The sequence below is a fragment of the Emydura macquarii genome, unplaced genomic scaffold (assembly GCF_026122565.2).
Source record: "Emydura macquarii macquarii isolate MOO-44397 ecotype Brisbane River unplaced genomic scaffold, CSIRO-AGI_Emac_v2 contig_212, whole genome shotgun sequence".
Classification (NCBI taxonomy): domain Eukaryota; kingdom Metazoa; phylum Chordata; order Testudines; family Chelidae; genus Emydura; species Emydura macquarii.
The window spans coordinates 13,497,514-13,518,227 of NW_027130349.1; the positions used below are offsets into that span (position 1 = coordinate 13,497,514).

General features: G+C 41.0%; 1 protein-coding gene across 1 annotated transcript in view; it reads left to right on the forward strand.

Annotated features, from left to right (window-relative positions):
- Positions 1-784: 784 nt before the first annotated feature.
- The window catches only part of IMPA2 (inositol monophosphatase 2), a 29,443-nt gene continuing 9,513 nt past the window's right edge, over positions 785-20,714 (forward strand). The window contains exons 1-5 of the mRNA XM_067547983.1: positions 785-1,142; positions 6,802-6,935; positions 13,451-13,555; positions 15,242-15,287; positions 17,669-17,777. Of these exons, the coding sequence (XP_067404084.1) occupies positions 1,041-1,142; positions 6,802-6,935; positions 13,451-13,555; positions 15,242-15,287; positions 17,669-17,777 (496 nt within the window). The 5' untranslated portion in view covers positions 785-1,040. The remainder of the gene's footprint in view (positions 1,143-6,801; positions 6,936-13,450; positions 13,556-15,241; positions 15,288-17,668; positions 17,778-20,714) is intronic.

Sequence of the window (20,714 nt, forward strand, 5' to 3'; positions counted from 1 at the left end):
TCAGGAGGTGAGTCAGGAACTCACACCCTTCTCATAAGCCTGGGAAAACAAATCGGTATTGCAGTATGCCCAGAGACCAAAAGGAGGGGAATCAAAGGCTGAGGGCTGGACCAAAAAAGGGGACTGTTTATAAGTAATAGACCCTGGGGGACATGAGATTCCATTTCAATTAACAGGGAGCTTGGGGTTAACAAGGGTTGGTTCAATCAGATCATCAAGGTTATACATTAGTAGGCTTCAAGGGATATTAATTCTTGGCTTGCCCATCCCGGCAATGAGAAGAACCAGTGAGGCTGTTGGAGCCTGTCTTCAAACTGCACGAAAGGGAAGCGACTGAGTGCAGCTCGCAAGGTTTATGAGCCAGGAGAAGATCAAAGCAAGAAACCACCGTGCCTTGCTCTCGGCCACATCCTGTGCTTCACATCACTGAGTCATCGCTATTTAGCTGCTTACCTACCCGGCCGGCAGCCCCTAGAGCTAAAATTAGCAGCCTGCAGGCTCTGAGCAGCAGCTGTAGCCTTCCAGTTGCTGCTCGGCAGCCCAGGGCCGGCCGGCCAGCCGGCCAGCCAGCCAGCCAGCAGCAGCAGCAGCAGGCGCTTGGCCCTCTTGCTCTCTTCCCCCTTCCCCCCTTTCGCAGGCGGACGCTGCCACTCACTGCAGAGAGGCGGCGCCGGAGTGACAGGAGCCGCCCCGCCCCCTGTGTGCCCCGGAGCTGAGAAGGAAGGGGGAAGAGAGGAGGGAGGAGAGAAACAGGAAGGGGGGGGAGCAGAAGCAAGCCAGCCAGCCAGCCAGCCGCGGCACCCTGCTGGAACCCGCCCACTCGCCTCCTCCCCCCAGCGACAGCTGCAGCGGCAGGGGAGAAGTTTACCAGCAAATCTGCTCGGTTCGGGGGAAGCTGGAGCAAGCTCCTCCCGCCGCCTTTCGCTCCTGGGCAGTGGGACTGACGGGGAGACCCGGGAGCTGCCGCCGCCGCCGCGCGGGGTGCGCTGAGCTGAGCTGAGCAGGAGAAGAGGCGAGGCGGCGGGACTGGAGAAGCGGCGATGAAGCCCTGCGCAGAGGAGGGGCTGGGGGCTGCGGCCGGAGGGGACCCCTGGAAGGAGTGTATGGAGGAGGCGGTGCAGCTGGCGCGCCGGGCCGGGCAGGTTAGCAGCAGCAGCAGCAGCAGCAGCAAGAGCCCACGCGGATTCGTGCCTCGGTTTCCCCTTCCCCTGCTCACGCTCCCCCCCCGGCCGCGGCTGGGGGACACAGGGAGGCCGCCCGGGAGAGGGGGAAGCTCGAGCCGTTCCTTTCCTCTCTCTCTCTCCGCCCTCCCTAGGAGCAGGCTCGTCCCTGGCACTGAAGCGCTGGCAGGATCAAATGCTCAGTATCACGGCTTGTGCTGCGGTCCCTAGAGAGCTCTCAGCCTCCCCCCCGCTACTCCCGTCCCCCCAGAGCAATGCCCCTTCCCGGGGTGAGGAAAGTGTGATCGCAAGGCGGGGACTGCGCCGCCCTGCTGCGGGCTGCACGCCCGTGTCCTGTCCACCGCGCTCTAACCTGTTGTGGGCGCCGGCCGTGGTAACGAGGGAGGGCGGAGGAGCCGGGGAAGGCGTTGCAGGAATGATCTCTGAAGGGGAGGGGATGAGTTTAAGAGTAGGTAAGAGAGCCAACTGGGTCAGGTCAAATGCAGTTTCAAAGCTGCCTTGCGTTTTATCCAGCTCACAGAAACATCCCTTCTTCAACCAAATTATAAACGATCTATTGTGTGTATTTTAAACACCCACCGGGACGCTTTAAACAATTGAAGTAGCTGTAGGAGCTTTTTGTAAAGCACATTGGCTGTAGATGGGTTTTGTTGAGGTAGAAACCTGCCATTGCCTGCTGCACATAGTCTGAGTTTTCAGCATTGTGTTGAATATCAATGAGGGATTTTTGCTTTCATATAAACTGAGCATAGGTGATATTTTTAGCAAACATGTAGCAATGCGGCCTTTAGTCTGTCGTTTTGTTTTGGTTTGGTTTTTTAGCAGTCTGAGCTGCAAATATTCAAGCCACCAATAATCTTTCAGATGAATGGCAAAATCACACTGTCTTCAGGAAACTGAGAATGCAGTAATGATGTACTGGCTTAGTAGGATATTTAAGGGAAATTCCACCGTGGGAGTGTTTATTCACATTTCAGAATAATCTCAGAATGCGTCTAAAATAATGGTTTGTGGTCCAGGGGGTGGCTTGGGGTGTTTTTTAAATGTGTAATTAGCAGTATGAAGGAAAAGGCTCCAATACACCCTCTGGAAGCAGACATATTTTGTGACTGGGAGCATTTTTTATTTTTAAAATAAAATTAGAATGACTTGCCAAAGTAAACATGTTTTTTTAATGTATTTTCTTAGTAAGAAAAAAGCATCTTCACATGTATTACTGTAATATTGTTAGTATATACAGTGATAACAATGTTGGATTATGGGGAAGTCAGGACACTTTATATCATGATGCATATATCCACAATATCTTATATTTCCATTTTATAACAGGTAGGCTTTCTCTCTGAGAAAGTGAGTGTTTCAGAAATATTAGCTGCATGACTGATTTCTTGCCTGTTATTATTTTCTTTCTTTGTCAGTCTTCTCACAATGGGGCAGATACTGATCTCATTTACACTGGTGTAAATGTGGAGTAACTCCACACAGTAAGGTCACTACAGATTTATAGTGGTGTAAATAAGGCGTTATCAACATTTAGAAGTTTTTTGCCAGTATAGCTATGTCGGTTAGGAGTGTGGAAAAAATCACACCCCTAACCAAAATAGCTATGCCAGAAAAAGCAATAATGTAGATGTAACTATATCTGCTAAAAAGTCCTTTTGCTGTTATAGCTCAGTCTGCTCAGGGAACTTATTTTAGGCTATCCCAACAAAAGAACTCTTTTGCCAGTATCACCATCTCCACGGGGTAGGGAGAGAGGTGTAGCTCTACTTGTATATCTATAGCAGTACAGCCTTTTTTAATGTAGACAAGGGCCTAGATCAATATATGTCTCAACCTGAGGGTTAGAGTATGTCTGCACTGGATAGTAAACCCAAATCTGTGGGATCCACACTTGCAGAGCTATTCTTTCCAGGCTCCTGCTTGAGCATCCACACTGCATTGCTGTTTGAGTCTCTCACACACATGCCAGCAGGTACACACTGAACTATGCAGACCCACATTGTTGTTTCTTGGGCATCACTCAGGGTTCTTAGCTCCGTTGGTAGCTGTGGCTGCTTTTGGGCTTGATTCACAGTGCATTGTGAGAGAACATGTCTGTTCATCCCTTGGGACATGACCAGAAGTGGTTTGAGCTCACCAGTGCATCCAGCAGAGCCATTTGGGTCTGCATGCTCTTAGCAACCAGAGTCATTAATATGGATCACCACCAGTGGAAGAAGAACTTCTCCAGCTCATGCTTTCACTCCTATTTTGGGAGTCAGAAAAAACAACTATGAGAACTTGGTGGACATTTTGGCAGTAGTATTTGTTCTTACAAAGGCACCTCTAAGAGGGGGGTACTGAAATCCAGATTATGGATTTCTGGTAGAAGTTAATTAGAACTACATCTTTCTGGGATTCCTGTTTGATTTTTTGTTTTTTTGTTTTGATGAGAATGAGAATTGGAAGAGGAAATTCCTCAGTCTCCAAAGTAATTGTTTTTAAAAAGGACATGGTATTCTTTTATTCAAAGATGTTCATCCATGTTTAGCAGAGGAGCCCACAAACATACCCACCAATGGGAATTTTTGTAATACTTTTGGAATAATGTCTTTAAAAGTCAGAAGGCGGATAAAGAAATAGTTACATGAATATATGTCATAGTGATGCTGTCTGATCTGGGAATGTACCTGCTCCAAGTCATAGATCTCATGCTTGAACCTATTATTTAGCTCTGTTTATGTACATTTTATATGTGGGTCTGAGCCAGCAGTTTTGATCCAGCTACTTTGGAGGGACACAGGGGCATGGATTAGGTATTCTAATTTGGGTCACTTTCTATGCGTAACTGGCCTGTATTGAAGTCCCTCCCCATCCACTATAATTGTGGATTTACCATAGACTTTCTCACATCTTTCTTCTGTTCAGTACTCTCTGACCAAATTCTGCTTACTTTATTCATGTAAGTAAACCTACTAACTTCACTATGAGTTTTTGCATAAATAAAGTAAGTGGGATTAGGCCCTGTCGTGGTGTTGTGCCTTCACTGTAGCACTCCCTGCTGGACAACCATGGCATGGCAGGCAGTCCCTGCCTCAGTTTCCCTCCCTGGGGTGGATTTTTTTTCAGCTTGCCAGACACTGGTCTGTTCTGTAGATGTGGTTTAGGTCTCCAACCAAATCACAAACAAAAACTTATCCCCTTCCAGGAAAGCGAAAGTCCAACTGAAGGAGTCCCAACAAATACAAAGCTTCTTCTGCCTTTCAGGGGCTTCCTTTTAGCCCCCCGTCTGGGCCATTTTCCTAGACTCTTGCTGGGCTAACTGTGCGAGTCTTTCTGGCTCTGGGATAAAGCATTCAGCCCCCAATATGATTCCCCTAGAGTACTAGTCTCAGTCCCTTCTGGGCTCTGTTTCTTTTGCCCTTCCCTGCTCTGGTATAGAGCACTGGGCCTCCCTAGATTATTTGGCCTCCTGCAGACCATAGTTCATGGCCTTTCACAGGAACCTTTCCACTCATAGTGGTTCCAACTCCCAGATGGAGCTCTCTGTCCTTTTTATAAGGCCCAGGTGTCCATTAAGCTGTCACATGGCCCTCTTTAGTCCCACCCCCTCAGACTGGAAAGCAGCTAATTAATAATGACATAGATGTGGCTGGTCCCATTTCCCCATATGTTTGATATTTTAACAGTACTGGATAATACCTACTTTCATTTATCCTGTGTAAATTGGGAGAAACTTCAGTGAAGTCAGTGGAGTTATACCAGTGTAAAACCAGGGGTATGTTGACGTTAGAAATGCCACAGCTGCAGTTGCGCCACAGTAGTGTGGACACTTACTGTAGTGATGGATGGCATGTTTTCATCGAATTCAAACTGGAACAGGTGCAGAGAAGGGCTACTAGGATGATCCACAGAATGGAAAACCTGCCTTATGAGAGGACACTCAAAGAGCTTGGCTTGTTTAGCCTAACCAAAAGAAGGTTGAGGGAAGTTTTGATTGCTCTCGATAAATACCTCAGAGGGATAAATACCAGGGAGGGAGAGGAATTATTTAAATTCAGCACCAATGTGAACACAAGAACTAATGGATATAAACTGGCCATTAGGAAGCTTAGACTTGAAATTAGATGCAGGTTTCCAACCATCAGAGGAGTGAAGTTCTGGAATAGCCTTCCAAGGGGAGCAGTGGAGGCAAAAAACCTAGCTGAACTTCAAAACTGAACTTGATAAATTTATGGAGGGGATGGTCTGATGGGGCAGCCTACTTTGGCAATTGACTGATATTTGACTACTGGTGGTAGATATGCCAATGGCCTGTGATGGGATGTTTGATGGGGTGGGTTCTGAGTTATTACAGGTAATTCTTTCTTGGGTGTCTGGCTGGTGGGTCTTAAACTCTGAGCATGTGGGCAACTGATCGCCATATTTGGGGTCAGGAAGGAATTTTCCCCCAGGGCAGGTTGGCAAAGGCTCTGCGAGGTTTTTGCCTTCCTCTGTAGCATGGGACACGGGTCACTTACTGGTGGAGTCTCTGTATCTTAAAGTCTTTATTATTTGAGGACTCAGTCATAGGTCAGGGATCTATTACAGGCATAGGTGGGTGAGCTTCTGTGGCCTGCGTTGTGCAGGAAGTCATACTAGATGAACATATTGATCCCTTCTGACTTTAGAGTCTATCACTGTAGTTAGCTACAAGAGGTGGTAGCTAAGTCAACAGCAGAATTTTTCCATTGATCTAGAGGTGTCCACACCAGGGTTTAGGTCCTCGGCTTAATTCCATTGCACAGGCTATGAAATTTTTCACAGCCTTGAGTGATGTAGTTAAGATTACCTCATTTTGTACTGTAGACCAGCCCCAGACGTGAGGTCCTGAGAGGAAACTTAGGCAATGTCTACGTCTAGCCATGTTAACGTTCACAACTGTTTTTAAACTGTAAAAGGAGAATGCTGCCAGAGAGAGAATTAGGTGTGAAATCCTGGCCCTAATGAAGTCAGTGACAAAACTCCCATTGACTTCAGTAGGGCCAGGATTGTACCTTATATGTTTTGTCTTTCTGTGTCATTTTTAGGGTAACATAGACAGGCTGATTTGAAAGGATAATTTTATTTTGGGGAATTGCACTTTTCCAGCCATTCAGTGTTTACGGTTTGATTGTATCATTAAGGCACAGCGCACTCTGGGGGGCATTGCAGAGCCATGCTGTCAGGAGGCACAATCTCTCCTGGAACTCATAGGCATGCCAGGCTCATAGGCTCCTAAGCCCTGAGGATCCTCCTTTTTTTCACTCTCTCCTAATTTTTCCAATCCTTATTGGGTCCATTTGCTGCTATCCTTCTTACCATCCTTGTAGCTTCATCTTCCTCCAGAGCTTGTCAATGACTTTCCTAAACTGGCTAGAGAAGTTGCTGTAGAGTGATGCAAAGTGCTTCCTACTCTCATTGCCTCAGCAGTATTTGCTGCTCCTGAACAAACAGGATGGATTTTGAGTCACAGAACTGGATCCCTTCCCTTGCACACTAGTATACTGATCTGTCAATAGATCTCAGGGTCAGAAATGAACCTCATATGTAACATATTTTGTTAGTGTGTAGAGAAAGAATGTCAGAAATAAATCTGTGGTATGTACTTCTCTTTCAGATTATTAGGAAAGCCCTTACAGAGGAAAAACAAGTGTCTACAAAAACATCTGCAGCAGATCTTGTGACAGAAACTGATAATTTTGTGGAAAATGAAATTATTTCTGCTCTGAAAGAGAAGTTTCCCTCTCACAGGTAAATATCTCTAGAGAGAAAACTGCCCAGGACCCTTTCCCCTGCACAGCTCATGTATGTGACCATCACTAAAAAGGGAATTCACACAATTCAGTCCCTACATGTCACATAACATCTGTACATATTAATTTGGCTCCTAATAACTGAATTTGGTTTTAATACCATTTAGATATCACTTTGTTCCTGTCTCGTTTAAGAATTAATAAATGTCTTGAATTTAAGCAGATTGGACATTTTTGTAAGCTTCCTTTTTTTAAAAATCGTTGTTCCAGATTCATTTTTAAGGTTGACATTTACTTTGAGAAGGTACACTGTATTTTTCATTATTGGCCAAACAACATTATTGTTTTGAATTAATATGAGTCATCTGAGGTTTTTAGTATTTTGCGACCTTCTCGTACTTAATTAAATAGTAATATAACTCTTTTGTCCCCTGTAAGGGTCTCTAAATTAAACCAACAGTAGGAAAGCTTAATTTGTTCACACCACTGTATCTTTTACCTGCTGTAATATAATACTAAGACTATTCCAACAAATGGACATTAGAATCAAGCTGCATTTGGTTATCACTGGGGCTCCAATCTTGCAAACATTCATGTGAATAATTTTGTTTTACTCACCTGCATACATTTGTGCAGGATCTGGACTGAGTATAGCATAAGTCACCTTTTTCTTCTTTTAAAGTGTCAAGGGGGCTCAGCTCCTTACAGCATCAGGCTCCTAGAAATATAAATATGGTACAAATTAATGCACAAGATTTGACTGTAGGTCTTAAACACGAGTTCAGACGTGATTTCCTTTGAGCTATTAAGGGTCATCTGAGAGTAACTCGTATAAACAGAGGCCATACAATGACACATTTTAGAATATTCACTGATTAGAAATAGGCTTTATAAAATATGTCTAAACTTGGCTTGATGCATACAAAATACATATTGTACAACTGATTTCCACATTTTACTTTAAACGATGTGGGTAAAATTCAGCCTTCTGCAGAGAACCAACACATGGCCTGTATGCCACTTAATCTACATAAACCCTCTATGTATACTTTAAGTGGGTTTGAAGTGGTGCATAGGCCTTGCACTAGCCCTCTAGATAGTGGTGAATTTGTGTCGGATTTGAAAGGTTCAGCTAAAATGAAACATTTTTTAAAAACCTGATCCCGTTGGTCATACTCATGTAAAGAGAATACTTAGTGCAAAAATTATTGGAAAAAAATTATAGACTAAGTATATCTTTCTAAATATCTGTTGTGATACAAAACTGTAGCAATGCTACAATGTTTGGCTGCAGTGCTGAGATTGACAAACATCTTATTTGAGTAACAGTCCACCTAAAGTACTGCTGGCTGTTGTCTGTTCTGTAGTATATGAGTTTTTCCTTAATGATCTGCCAGAGGAAGTGTAGCATACGAGTTCATGTAACATGTCTGTAAAGTATTAGGAGCATCAGGCTATTTAGAACAGGAATAGCAGTTGCACAATCAACACAGACCTGGAAATGGAAGCCTCCAGCATGATGGGAGATTATTAACCCTATACAGTCAACTTTCACTTTGAATTTGCCCAGGCATTTTTCCTGGCTTCTGATTTCATAAGATAACTCAGTGAACTATGCTTTCTTTAAGACAGTTCAGTTTCTGTTTCTGTTTTGGCTGGAGTTTGTTTTGAACCAGATGAATATTTCAGTTTAAAGAAGGTCCATCTTCTAACATATGAGAGCTAAAATAACTAGGTACAAGGAGGAACAGCAAAGAAAAAAATAAAAATTGACCTCAGTACCAGTTTATGTGCTCTGTCTCTCCATAACCTGGCTCTCAGAGGCACCTGAGATTGAGACTTCACTTGAGCACCTGAGACCTCAAACTAAGATTTTTAGATTTTTTTGTTATTCCCCTTCTCTTAAATTATCTTGGTATTGGTACTTCCTAGTTCAGAAAGTAAATCCTCATAGTGACAAATATTACCAGAGGTGTCACTTCAACCTGAGGTATTTGTGATGTGGGGAATGATGCATTCAGTGCACTAGCTAGTAATATTTCACAGAGGTAAAGGGAAATAGTGGAAAAGTTTGTTTAAAAACTTATTTCTATGCTGGTTGTCCCACACTCTTCTTGGCTAGTGGTGAGATTCAGCCCATTAATCTGTGCCTTAGTTTTCCTTTTTGCTTTGCTGATTCTTTAAAAAGAAAGAATCTCAGTCCTTTATTTCAGTACTTTCATGGATTTTAATGAGTATTTTCTAGATGACAGATTTTTTTTTTACTTTTTTTACTCTAATGTATCTTGCATAGTAAAAATATACATAGTGAAATGGCTTGGACTCTTCATAGAATGAGGCAGTCATCACCAGGGCCCCCACATGTGAGGGAAAAAGGGTACACTTTACCAGGGCCCAGAGGTCCTGGGGGGCCCAGCCCAGGCTGCAACCCCAACTACCACGAGGAAATATTTTTTCATGGCTCATGAGAGTGTATGTATGGGATGAGGGGTTGTGGTATGTGTGTGGGAGGGGGCCTGTGTTACACGTTTGTACTGGGCCCGAAAAAATTATACTTGGGCCCTGTGGAGGGACACAGGGAGAAGATAGCATAGTGTGGGGAAAAAGGAAGGGGAATAAACATTTTTGCTGCATAAGACCAGTTATATGGAGTATTTACTTTCAAACTTTTGTAAAGTAGGTAAATCCCTTTGCAACTAAAAGTTTATTGGCACCATTGATTTTAAAACAACTTTACGTAGTAAAAATAAATGTATCGGTACAGGGCCTTATCCTGTGTTCCTCTGAGTCAATGGCAAAGCTCAGTCTCACTGACTTCTCTGTTGCAAGGTCACACTCATATAGTGTAATCCTGCACCCAGTGAAGTAAATGGCAACAATCCCATTAACTTGCATGGGAGCAGGATAAAGCCTAATAGTGCATAACATAGCATTGAAAGATACTGCTTTGTGGTAAGAATGTCATTAATGGAGAACTATGTAATGAGCAGGGCCCAAGCATAATTTTTTAGGGTCCAGTGCAAACGTGTAACACGGGCCCCCTCCTACATACATACCAAAATCCCTCATCCCATACATACAATCTTATGAGCCATGAAAAAATTTTCCTCATGGTAATTGGGGTTGCAGCCTGGGCTGGGCCCCCCAGGGCCTCTGGGCCCCCCAGGGCCTCTGGGCCCTGGTAAAGTGTACCCTTCCCTCACCCCAGCTTTGGGGGCCCTGTTCCTCCCTGTCAAAGCCCTGAGAATCTATCTCTGCTATCACTCACTTCACTGCTCCAACTCTTCCTCTAGCCCACCCACAAGGTCCTGAATTGTAGCCACCATCTTCCCAGCCAAAGAAGACTAGAAGGGACTTGTGTCAGAGATAGTCATTGATTCTCTTTATAACAGTTTACTCTCGAGTACCATGAATCTATCCCTCCCTTTCTCTCCACAAGGCAGAGTGCCTCTGCCATCACACCATTCCAATCCTCAGGAAGCCCAACGGGCAAGAATTGAATGTGAAAATCAAATATAAATTTCTGGGTACAAAAGTGCTGAGTTACAATGTTTTGATGGGTGTGGATGGCCAAGATTTTCAAAAATAGATGCCTGAAATAAGGCTTCTAAGTCTAGCTTTACCATTAGGCACACATTTTTTAAAACCTTGGCTGATAAATCCAGTAAACATATTTATTATTATTATTATTTCATATTTGCATTGTGATAGCTCCCAAAGGCCCTAGTCAGATTTGGGGCTGTATGGTCCTGGATACTGTATAAACACACAAGCTGAGATTTTTTTTTTTTTTTTTAAAGAAAGAAATGAGTGTTCAGGCTGACATACTGCATATCAAGTTTTAGACAGATACAATTTGAGAAGTGGGAAGGGTGGCTATGTTGTTATAGTCGTTTAAACACATGAGTCTCAGGTCTGCTGACCTCTATTCACATCTGGATTAGGTTTCCCCCAGTGAAAAGTGTGTATTGTTTTTGGCCTACTCTGAGTGGACATTTGTCCATATCATAAAACCACAGGACAATTCTCTATTGGAATAGCAGCAAAGTTGTAGGTTAGGAATGAGCTGCATTAACAGTGAAATTCACTCCTGTGCAGAAGTCCCAACCAAGAGCAATGCATCACATAAGCCTTTGCATGGCACCTCAGTGGTGCATAACTCTTTGTTCCCTCTGCACTGGTGAGAACTTCAATCTTAGAGGTGCGTTAGAGAACCTTCGAGAAGCTTGCAGCTGGTTCTAGTTTATAATTATAAAATCAACCAAATTTTTAAAAGAAGACGTGAAATAACTGGGAAGATATAAAACACTGAATTATTGGGAGCAGAGAGTTCATATTGTTTTTTATCTGACTAGAAACTTTTACCACTAATTGCAGTCCTTCTGCTCCCCCAGTCCCAGTATAATGTTTTGTAACTGTCTCTTCTGAGTTCATGTTTTTAGTATGTGTAGCTTTTTTTAACAGTTTTTAAGATAATGGGCACGTCCTGCCCCATCCTCCATGTCCACAGAAAGCCTTTGATGCAACTGAATTTGTCTGTTCCTACTATGGAGGGGGTAGGGAAAGGATTCAGGGAACCCAAGCAGGAGTTTCTGCATCCCCCTGCATGCCATGGAGATCACCTCAGGCTTGTGCATACACCACTATGAAAATCCACATTCCCTTTTCATCAGTGCAGCAGTGACACGAGCAGTGGAGCTATTGTAATCTTAGGGCAGCAGAAGCAGCTACAAAAGGCCTCCATGGTGTCATAGAATCATAGAAGATTAGGGTTGGAAGGGATCTCAAGAGGTCAAAGGAGAACCAACCCCAACTAAATCAGGGCTTTGTCAAGCTGCACCTTAAAAGCTTGGAAGGAGGAGATTCTACCACCTCCCTAGGTAACCCATTCCAGGGCTTTACTACCCTCCTAGTGAAATAGTTTTTCCTAATATCCAACCTAGACCTCCCCCACTGCAACTTGAGACCATTGCTCCTAGTTCTGTCATCTGCCACCACTGAGAACAGCCTAGTTCCATCCTCCATGGAACCTCCTTTCAGGTAGTTAAAAGCTGCTATCAAATCCCCCCTCATTCTTCTCTTCTGCAGACTAAACAAGCCTAGTTCCCGCAGCCTCTCCTCATAAGTCAAGTGCTCCAGCCCACAAATCATTTTCATTGCCCTCCATTGGACTCTTCCTAATTTGTCCACATCCTTTCTGTAGTGGGGGGCCCAAAATTGGACACTACTCCACATGAGGCCTCACCAGTGCTGCATAGAGGGGAATAATCACTTCTCTCAGTCTGTTGGAAATGCTCCTACTAATGCAGCCCAATATGCCGTTAGCCTTCTTGGCAATAAGGGCACACTTTTGACTCATATCCAGCTTCTTGTCCGCTATAACCCCCAGGTCCTTTTCTGCAGAGCTGCTGCCTAGCCAGTCGGTCCCCAGCCTGTTGTTGTGCATGGGATTATTCCGTCCTAAGTGCAGGACTCTGCACTTGTCCTTGTTGAACCTCATCAGATTTCTTTTGGCCCAATCCTCTCATTTGTCTAAGTCATTCTGTATCCTATCCCTACCTTCTAGCATATATACTTCTCCCTTCGTGGCCTGAGGAGGAAGTTTCCTCTACCTCCAAGCCTTTTCAGGGACCCTCTGTGCCAAACCTAGCTGTTTGAATGTGGTGCAAAAGACAAAATGTAGCCCTAACATCCTGACTCCATACTCAGAGTTTCCACTGAAATCAATAGGAGTTCCACATGCAAAGCACTTGCAGGATCAGGCCCTGAGCCATATAGGGAATGGCAAAGATAACTAAGGAAGGCAGGAAAGATGCGATAACTGGATGTACAATTCCTAAGAAAAGGAAAATGGAAAATCTGTTGAAAGAAATTATGACAGAACAGAAAATCAGCAGCTCAACCAGGAATTCAATGTGTGCCTGTGAATTGTCTTTTCTTTCCTTTCCTTTTTAATTCTGTTGAATTACTCTGGCTCTTACAAAGAGCAGGGTTCAGCTTTGTGAACTTTTTACTTCCTGATCCACTCTGCTATTAAAAATTGTGGTGGGAGTGGGGTTGTGGATTTTCTAAGGCTGTATTATTTCCTGATGAGTTCACCTGCAAGAAATGGAGGATACATTTTGCAGCCTGCATTACTTCCTGCTAGAAATGGGCCTGAGCTGCCAAATTTCAATCCAGATCTAAACTTCTGCCAAAGTTTCAGGGATTTCATTTCAGATGCATTTCTACATACATTACATGACTTTGAAGTATGTATCATTAAAATATAGGGAGGAGGAACTAGAATGAGATTTTTAAAAAATATATAAAACAATTTTCTGAGCAAAACTTTTTCTAATTTCTTTGCAAAGTTTCTGAGAGTTGTTGGTGGCGGTGGTTTTTTTATGGGTGGGTTGTTTTTTTTTTTTTTTTGTAACTAAACTTTAAAAATACATGACTAACAATAGTCCCCAAAAGCCAGGACGATGGAGTTGAGTTTTCTGAGCATACTTTACTCCATGTCAAACGTAGGTTTATTGCAGAAGAGTCCACTGCTGCTGGTTCAAAATGTGTCCTCACAGACAACCCTACCTGGATTATTGATCCGATTGATGGAACCTGCAATTTTGTTCACAGGTAAATATGGTGCCACGGAGAATTGTTAAAATATAGTAACTTTTCACTTTCTCATAAATTCTTCTCTCCCCTTTATTATTGAAATATATTTCACTGTGTTAAGTTTGCTCAATTTACACTTACCTACAACATTATAGTTCCAAACTAAGAGGGGTTTGAATGAGCAAGACCTGCAGGATCCATTTCAATATCTTTTTATATCTTATATAGTATTTGAAAGATGTTGTATGCACTTTATGGGAGAAAGAACTATATAATTGTTTCTTAAACGTAAAGATTCCACTGATTCCTTGCTTAATCCTCCAGGAAATCTTGAATCACAGCGACCTATATATGTTATCCATTAGCATGCAGAGACTTGCGTTGTAAAAGAGGAACACAGCTGTACAATGATATGGTTTGGCATAATTGTGTGTGGTGGTTTTACATGTCATTTGACCAATGCATCATTAGTGATGAAAGAGGTGCTGGGGCTCAAGCAATTTTTTTACTTTCATAACTGATGTAGCAAGCCCAGAAATGCCAGTGCTATGAATTGCCAACCTTAGAGATGCTGGGGCTCAGCCCTGGCAAACCCTGGCATAAATTTAAGCACTGCATTTAACAGTGAATGTTTCACCCTTTCGGTTCTGGTATTCATTTTCAGCTTTCACTGCAACTGGTAGCTATCACATACATGAAAAATATAATCTGGAAACACTGAATGCTAGGCTATAATGTTGTTATATACGGTATACCAAAGATCTTATTTTTAAACCCCTTACAGTAGAATCTTGCAAAAATACCTAACAAGTTATTAATTAGGTACCTAACAGTTTTACTACAAAACTACAACTTTAACTCAAAATTTAAATATTTGATTTAAAAAAAAAAAAGAATGATTGTTTGTTTACTTCACCTTCACAGTCCCATTAAATTTAAAATAATTAAGTATGGTTAATCTAACAGGCAGATTTTAAAAACGATGGGCCAAATTCTGCCTTGATGTACTGACTTCAATGGAACGATATATGCTTACACTATGACTGATTTGGACCAGCTTCTGAGGGTTTGATGTTTCATCTAATACAGTGAAATTGTGCCTCCCAGCAATACTTTCTGATGTTATTCTACTGTTTTTACAAGTTTTAAGAAAATATTAATTTGTCAGTTCATACTTAAATTTTGTGACAATTAATACTTAAATCAAAAGGAGCACGTGAAATATTACTTTAGCAAGACAGAAGGTAGTATAACAGGTTTCACTTACTTTGTACCTTAGTAATTAATTAAGAAGATCTTATTGACCTATCTGTTTAAAATGCTCCAAGATCACTGGATGAAATATACTCTGTAAATTATTATTTATTACCACAATGTTAATAATGTAAGAACAGATTAGTTACACTAAGGGGAAAAAATCACTAATTTCAAATATATGTTTAATACACGAAACCTACTTGTGTTTTCATAAATTTATTTTTAAACTTTTCAGAATGTTAATTTAGAATTTTTTTTAAAGAATTGAGAAAGTAGAAGGGACTGTCTTGGGTGGGAAAAGAGGGAAGGTATGATGAAGATGAAGTTTTTAGATGAGTAAAATTACAGTGCTTTCTCTGGCTTCTGTTGCTTCTGTTGGAAGTTATGGAATTTGCATGTTTAGAGAGATTATTCATGAATAGTACTTTATTTTTTTATTTTTCACAGGTTTCCAACAGTGGCAGTTAGCATTGGATTTGCTGTTAACCAAGAGGTATAAATTATGTTCTGTGGGTTGGTAACCTGAGATCCAGCTACAAACCTCAGAGCCATGCGGAACTAAAAAAAATTAATACCAAGGCTCTTTCTATGATATTGAAATTTGTTTGCTCTTACCACACCAATATAACACCCTAATCTTCAAACCTTTACCCCTGCATAGTCCCATACAAATTGGATTTATGTGATTTTTAAAGGGACAACTGATGTAAGAGTTAATAAATTCAGACACTAATAAGTTACGTTTAATTTGTGATTTAGCATTTCTGTATTTATCTTCTAGTGTTCTCTTGTTGTTTATGCTGATTCCTGTTGCTTTAAGGCTGTTAGCAATCTCTATGACTCTCAGACAGTTGTGACATACAGTATACCATAGGATTACTTTCTGTGATATGTACAGTGTTACGATTTGGGTTCCCTTAATCTGCCTTTGTATGTTTAAGTAGCAGTAAATTTGATATTATTCCATGTACCTTCGTAAGAGCCTGTTCATAGAAAACCAAAGAATCTGGCCTTAGTGCATGGGAAAACTGTTCTTTTAAAATTTCCTAGTTCTAGCAATTCATTTTGGAGGGGCTTGTCCAGCTACTCTCATTTTACAGTTTGATTTATAAAATAAAAGTTAGCTATTTTTAAGTAGTTATTCACACCATTGTAATATGCCTCTTTGGGCCTTTGCATTTACATGCATTGACATGCCGTTACCTCCCACTGAAGCCAACAGGAATCTTGTGTGTTCAAGGAATGCAGCATCAGGCAAATTCAGCAGTGGCCTAATTTTCAGATGTGATGAAGATTAGCAACTCCCTTTGGTGTCTAGATTGACTTCAGCCTGCCTTTAAAAAACATAGAAACTGCAGAGAAGCACTTTAGTGCCATTCCAAAGATTATTCCTTCCCAGATGCTTTTAAATATTGCGTATAATTACAAAACAGCTTTCTTTAGCATTCATTTGTTTTTCTGTAGCGCTCACCATGCTTTATATGCTGGTTATGGGATTTTGTAAACTAAATTAAACTAAAACAAAAATAAACAATAATATTAAACTTCACCATCCATTCTAATTAAAAAAACAGGCAAAAGGAAAAAATATAACTCAATAAAGGAACCAAAATGGGCAATGAGAACTGACCTGAATAGAAAGATCTAGCATCAAGCACTGAATACTGCTAAAGAGAGATTCTTGTGGATATCTTAAGACCTAGAGTTCCATACATAAGGACCCAGAACCAAGAAAAGTCTGACTCCAGCTTGGTTTAGATGGGATCTCAGGATGAAGAGCAAGAAAAACCCATTTTCTTTGAGCTATCTTTGAGGACTATTGGGTGAAAGATGGTCACCCACGTAACATGGGTCATGGTTTCAGCATGGGACTGGAAATCTAGAAGATCTGAGTCCTATTACTGGCTCTTCCACAGATTTCTTCTGTGACCTTGGGCAAGTCACTTAACTTCTCTATGTCTGTTTTCCCTATGAATAAAATGTAGATAATATTTTATGTCACAGTAGTGGTGTGAGGATTGATTCATTAAAGTCTGTAAAGTGTTTTAAGATCTTCCCAATGGAAGGTACTATAATTATGCAAAATATTAGGTACTTTGGGCCTGGATTAGTAAAACTAAAATTGTGAATTCCTTATTCCTACTGGTAAGAAGGTGCGTCCAGTGTTGCCAGCTCTCATGATTTTATCATGAGTCTTGTGATATTTGGTGTTTTTCTTCAAGCTCCAGCTCCTGGAGTCAGCTGATTTCATGAGAATCTCAGCTTTCGTTTAAAATACCAGTTCGCTTCTAGCCTTCATGATTGCAGAGAAAAACTCAAAAAAAACCCAAAACAACTTGAGTGCTCAAAAGCTAGAAGGCAAGTGAAATGTATTAAGACATGCAAACGGTTTTGTTTTGTTTTTTAAATTGCATGATATGTAAGACAATCTCATGCATTTTGGAGGCCTGACTCATGAATTTGAGATGCTTGAGGTTGGCAATATTGATAGCCCCATTGAAGTCAGTGGGCCTACTCATGTGAGTAACTGCACACTAATGAGAGTAAAGTGTTCAGAATCTGGCCATGGGGGATTTACATATTCTCAGTAACTCTTGAATTGAATTTCAGAGTAACTTTAATCCATTCTAATAATGTGCATACAAATAAACTGTAGCTAAGACTGCACAGAAGACTGTGAACAGATGGAATTAACATCTCTTTCTAAACTGAATTTTGTATGTCATGTGTCTAAAACTTCAGCATAGCAGTAACATTATTTATTAACAGTGGCATAATCTTTGGTTATATATGCTAATTGATCTTAGTAGTTGTTTATACTTGTGATGAGTAATTTGAGTTGCATTTATTTCTTTTCTTTTCAAAATCTTAAAGCTTGAATTTGGTGTAATTTACCATTGCACTGAAGAACGATTATACACTGGTAGAAGAGGTCAAGGGGCATTTTGTAATGAAAAAAGGCTTCAGGTATCAAAAGAGACAGGTTGGTCTAGATTTTTGTTAGAATTCTAAAAGGAATACGTTGAATTTCAGAGTTGCTGCTAATCCTAAATGGAAATCATTATCCTGATTTAAAGTACCTCTCCTGAATTATAACTCTTTTTCCTGGAAACATAAAGATGTTCCTGCACTTCTGTTTAAAATATACAGCTTTATGTGAATTAGCATTAAATGGTCCTAAAATATTTTGCAGTTCCCACACAGCTTGATCAGTATTGATCCATAATCACTTTTTTCAGATAAAGAAATTGGATGAAATTCACAATTGTACCATGCCAGCTGTACACTGGTGTAACTTCTGGGATATAAAGTACAACTGGAATGGTGAATCAGGCCCAGAGTATTATGGCATCTGTCATACACACATTTTCAGATGAATTAATGGTGCCATATTCTCCATCTTGTTTGTAAACAAATATGCCAGTAGTAAATGGAATTAATCGGTACATACTTTACACTTTTTTAAAAACAACTTGCTGTTATGCATGTGAGAGGTATGTTTCATCATACAGTTGGTTAGTAACATTTAGTCCATACTGTATTGGGATTTATTACTATAAACCTAATAAGGTGACTCCACATTTGCCGAGTTATAATAGTTAAGATCGATCAAATACACACAAAGATCAGAAGTTTTCTTTTAACAAATCCAAGGCAGAAGAGAAGACATCATTAATTAGCAGACAGAAGCCAGCAGTTGTTGCAGAGCAGTATCTTTATATCACAGAAATGATAAAAATTACAGTAGACAAGTGGTTTTGATGCAGGTTGAAATCATAGTAAATTCAAGCAATTTAATGTACAGATTAGATACGGGTCCAGGCCAAATGTGGATGACCAGAACTTCCCTGACCATTGGGAAAATTTGGATCCAGATCCAGACTTTGTGGTTTGAACCAGTCTTTAGTGGGCCAGATTTACTCTGTCTGGAGAAAGAGAGTGCAAATGGTACACTCCTCCCTGATAGGAGCAGCTGTGTCTGCAGGAGGACACTTACCCCTGAGTAGGTCTCTCTGGTCCTACCCTAGCCACTCTTCCATGGGTGTTCTGCCAGGGAATGGAAGTTCTAAAATCCAGTCCATGTTCCACAGGAACCCCCTTGGCAGAGACTGCCTGGGAGGATTATGGAATCAGGGCATCTCCCAGCTGCCCTACATCCCTCATAAACTGGCCCCATTCACTTTTATGACCAAATGGTCCTAGGCCCCCAGCTGAGCGAGGTTTGTGGAAGACTTGCATCACTTTGCCCCCATTCCCTGTGGACTTTCTGCTACTGTGGGAGTCCAGAACGTAAGGGGACAGTCAGCTCCCTAATAGTTCACGATACTTTATAATTTTTTCTATTCTGAGATGCACTCATTTGTGTGGGGGATTTTTAGCAGGGAAAATGGAGAATATTTTTATTGATTTTTGTATGGTGTTTAAATGTAACCCATTTACGGTTGTTCTTGTCCAATCAGGACTTCGACTTCAATAGAATGAACCACCTCTGGAGTACAAGATGTTTCTCCTTGTACTGGCTTCTGGAATTTGCAGCTTCCAAGTAGCCCTGCATCTATGTCCCTATGCAGTACCTTGTTAGGCTGCCATGTTACCTCATGTATTTGTTTCAGGAAATTAACTTCCTACGGAAAATGTTGATGTACAGTATAAAATTAGATTAATGCTAGGTATGTTCAGCATTTAACAATTCAGAACTAAGAGAATCGTATTTTGGTGATGACATGAAATTTTAGAGGTTATGTCACAGTAAGAAAACAGAGCTATGGACTGGGACATCCACCACTTATAACAAATTTAAACAATTGTAATGAAGGAGGATTTCAGGAATGTAAAATTATCTTTGACAAACGTCACAGCTTAAAGTCAGGCCTGGCCTTAAGAGTGTTGATACCATAAATTATGTGATAATTTTTTTTTTTTTTTTTTTGGGGGGGGGGGGGGTGTCTCCATTCTGCCCCCTTCCACACTCAAAAATGTTGGTTCCTTGTCTCTTTTCTTTCCACATTTACTTACCCAGCTCACTATCATTTTTTCTACCAACCCTTCCTGTTTCTCTTCTCCTCCTCAAGGTGGAGAACTTGTTCTGGTCTGCTCTCTCCTTTAGTTTGCATTTCTGCAGCCACCCTGTGTCTTTTGGCCTAATGGTCTCTTCCCTAAGTTCAACTCCTTCCTATGAGTTAAGACCCAACCTTGCTTAAAGTGCTTCAGTCTTTAATTCCAATTCCTAAATGAGCGTAACTTTGAATAAGAATTAGGAAATGCTTGTTTATTAATCAGGAACACGTTTAATCATTTTCACAGTTCCATAGAATAATTATTTTTTGTTATGGTGTACTTGGTGTGAATGCATGGTGTTAATAATAATCTCATTAGTAAATCATGTATTGAATATTCCATATAGAATAACTGGTAAAAATATTGATACTTGCAGGTTTGACTTCTGTAGTCTTTCCAATGTCTGAATGAAAAAGGAGGTAGTTATTGCGAGATAAATGGAGGTTTTCATGGATATTTTTAATTGATCTTTACTTGTCATACACCTAGCTTTGTCTGACCTCTTAGATAAGACCATTCATATTTTAATCAAAGTTCCCTGTTCAGGAACCATTCTCCTTTCAAATACAATTAATTTACAGTGGAATGCATAGATACTAGGTCAGTTATTTTTAGCTGACTGCTAAAGTTTGTGAGGTCACCAAAGACTGACTAGTCAATGAAGGAACATTTCAATGGGAACAGAGGAAACATATAAAAACCGCAGTTTTGTTTTTATTCCTCCTTCCCTTCTTTTACCAAACAAGTGTTTTTAGATAACCCAGTTGTATGAACAATTTAGTCATGTTACAGTCATTTAGACAAAGGCAGTTTCTCATACTGTGAAAGAATATGAAAAAAGGAGGAACAATTTTTGTGTGCA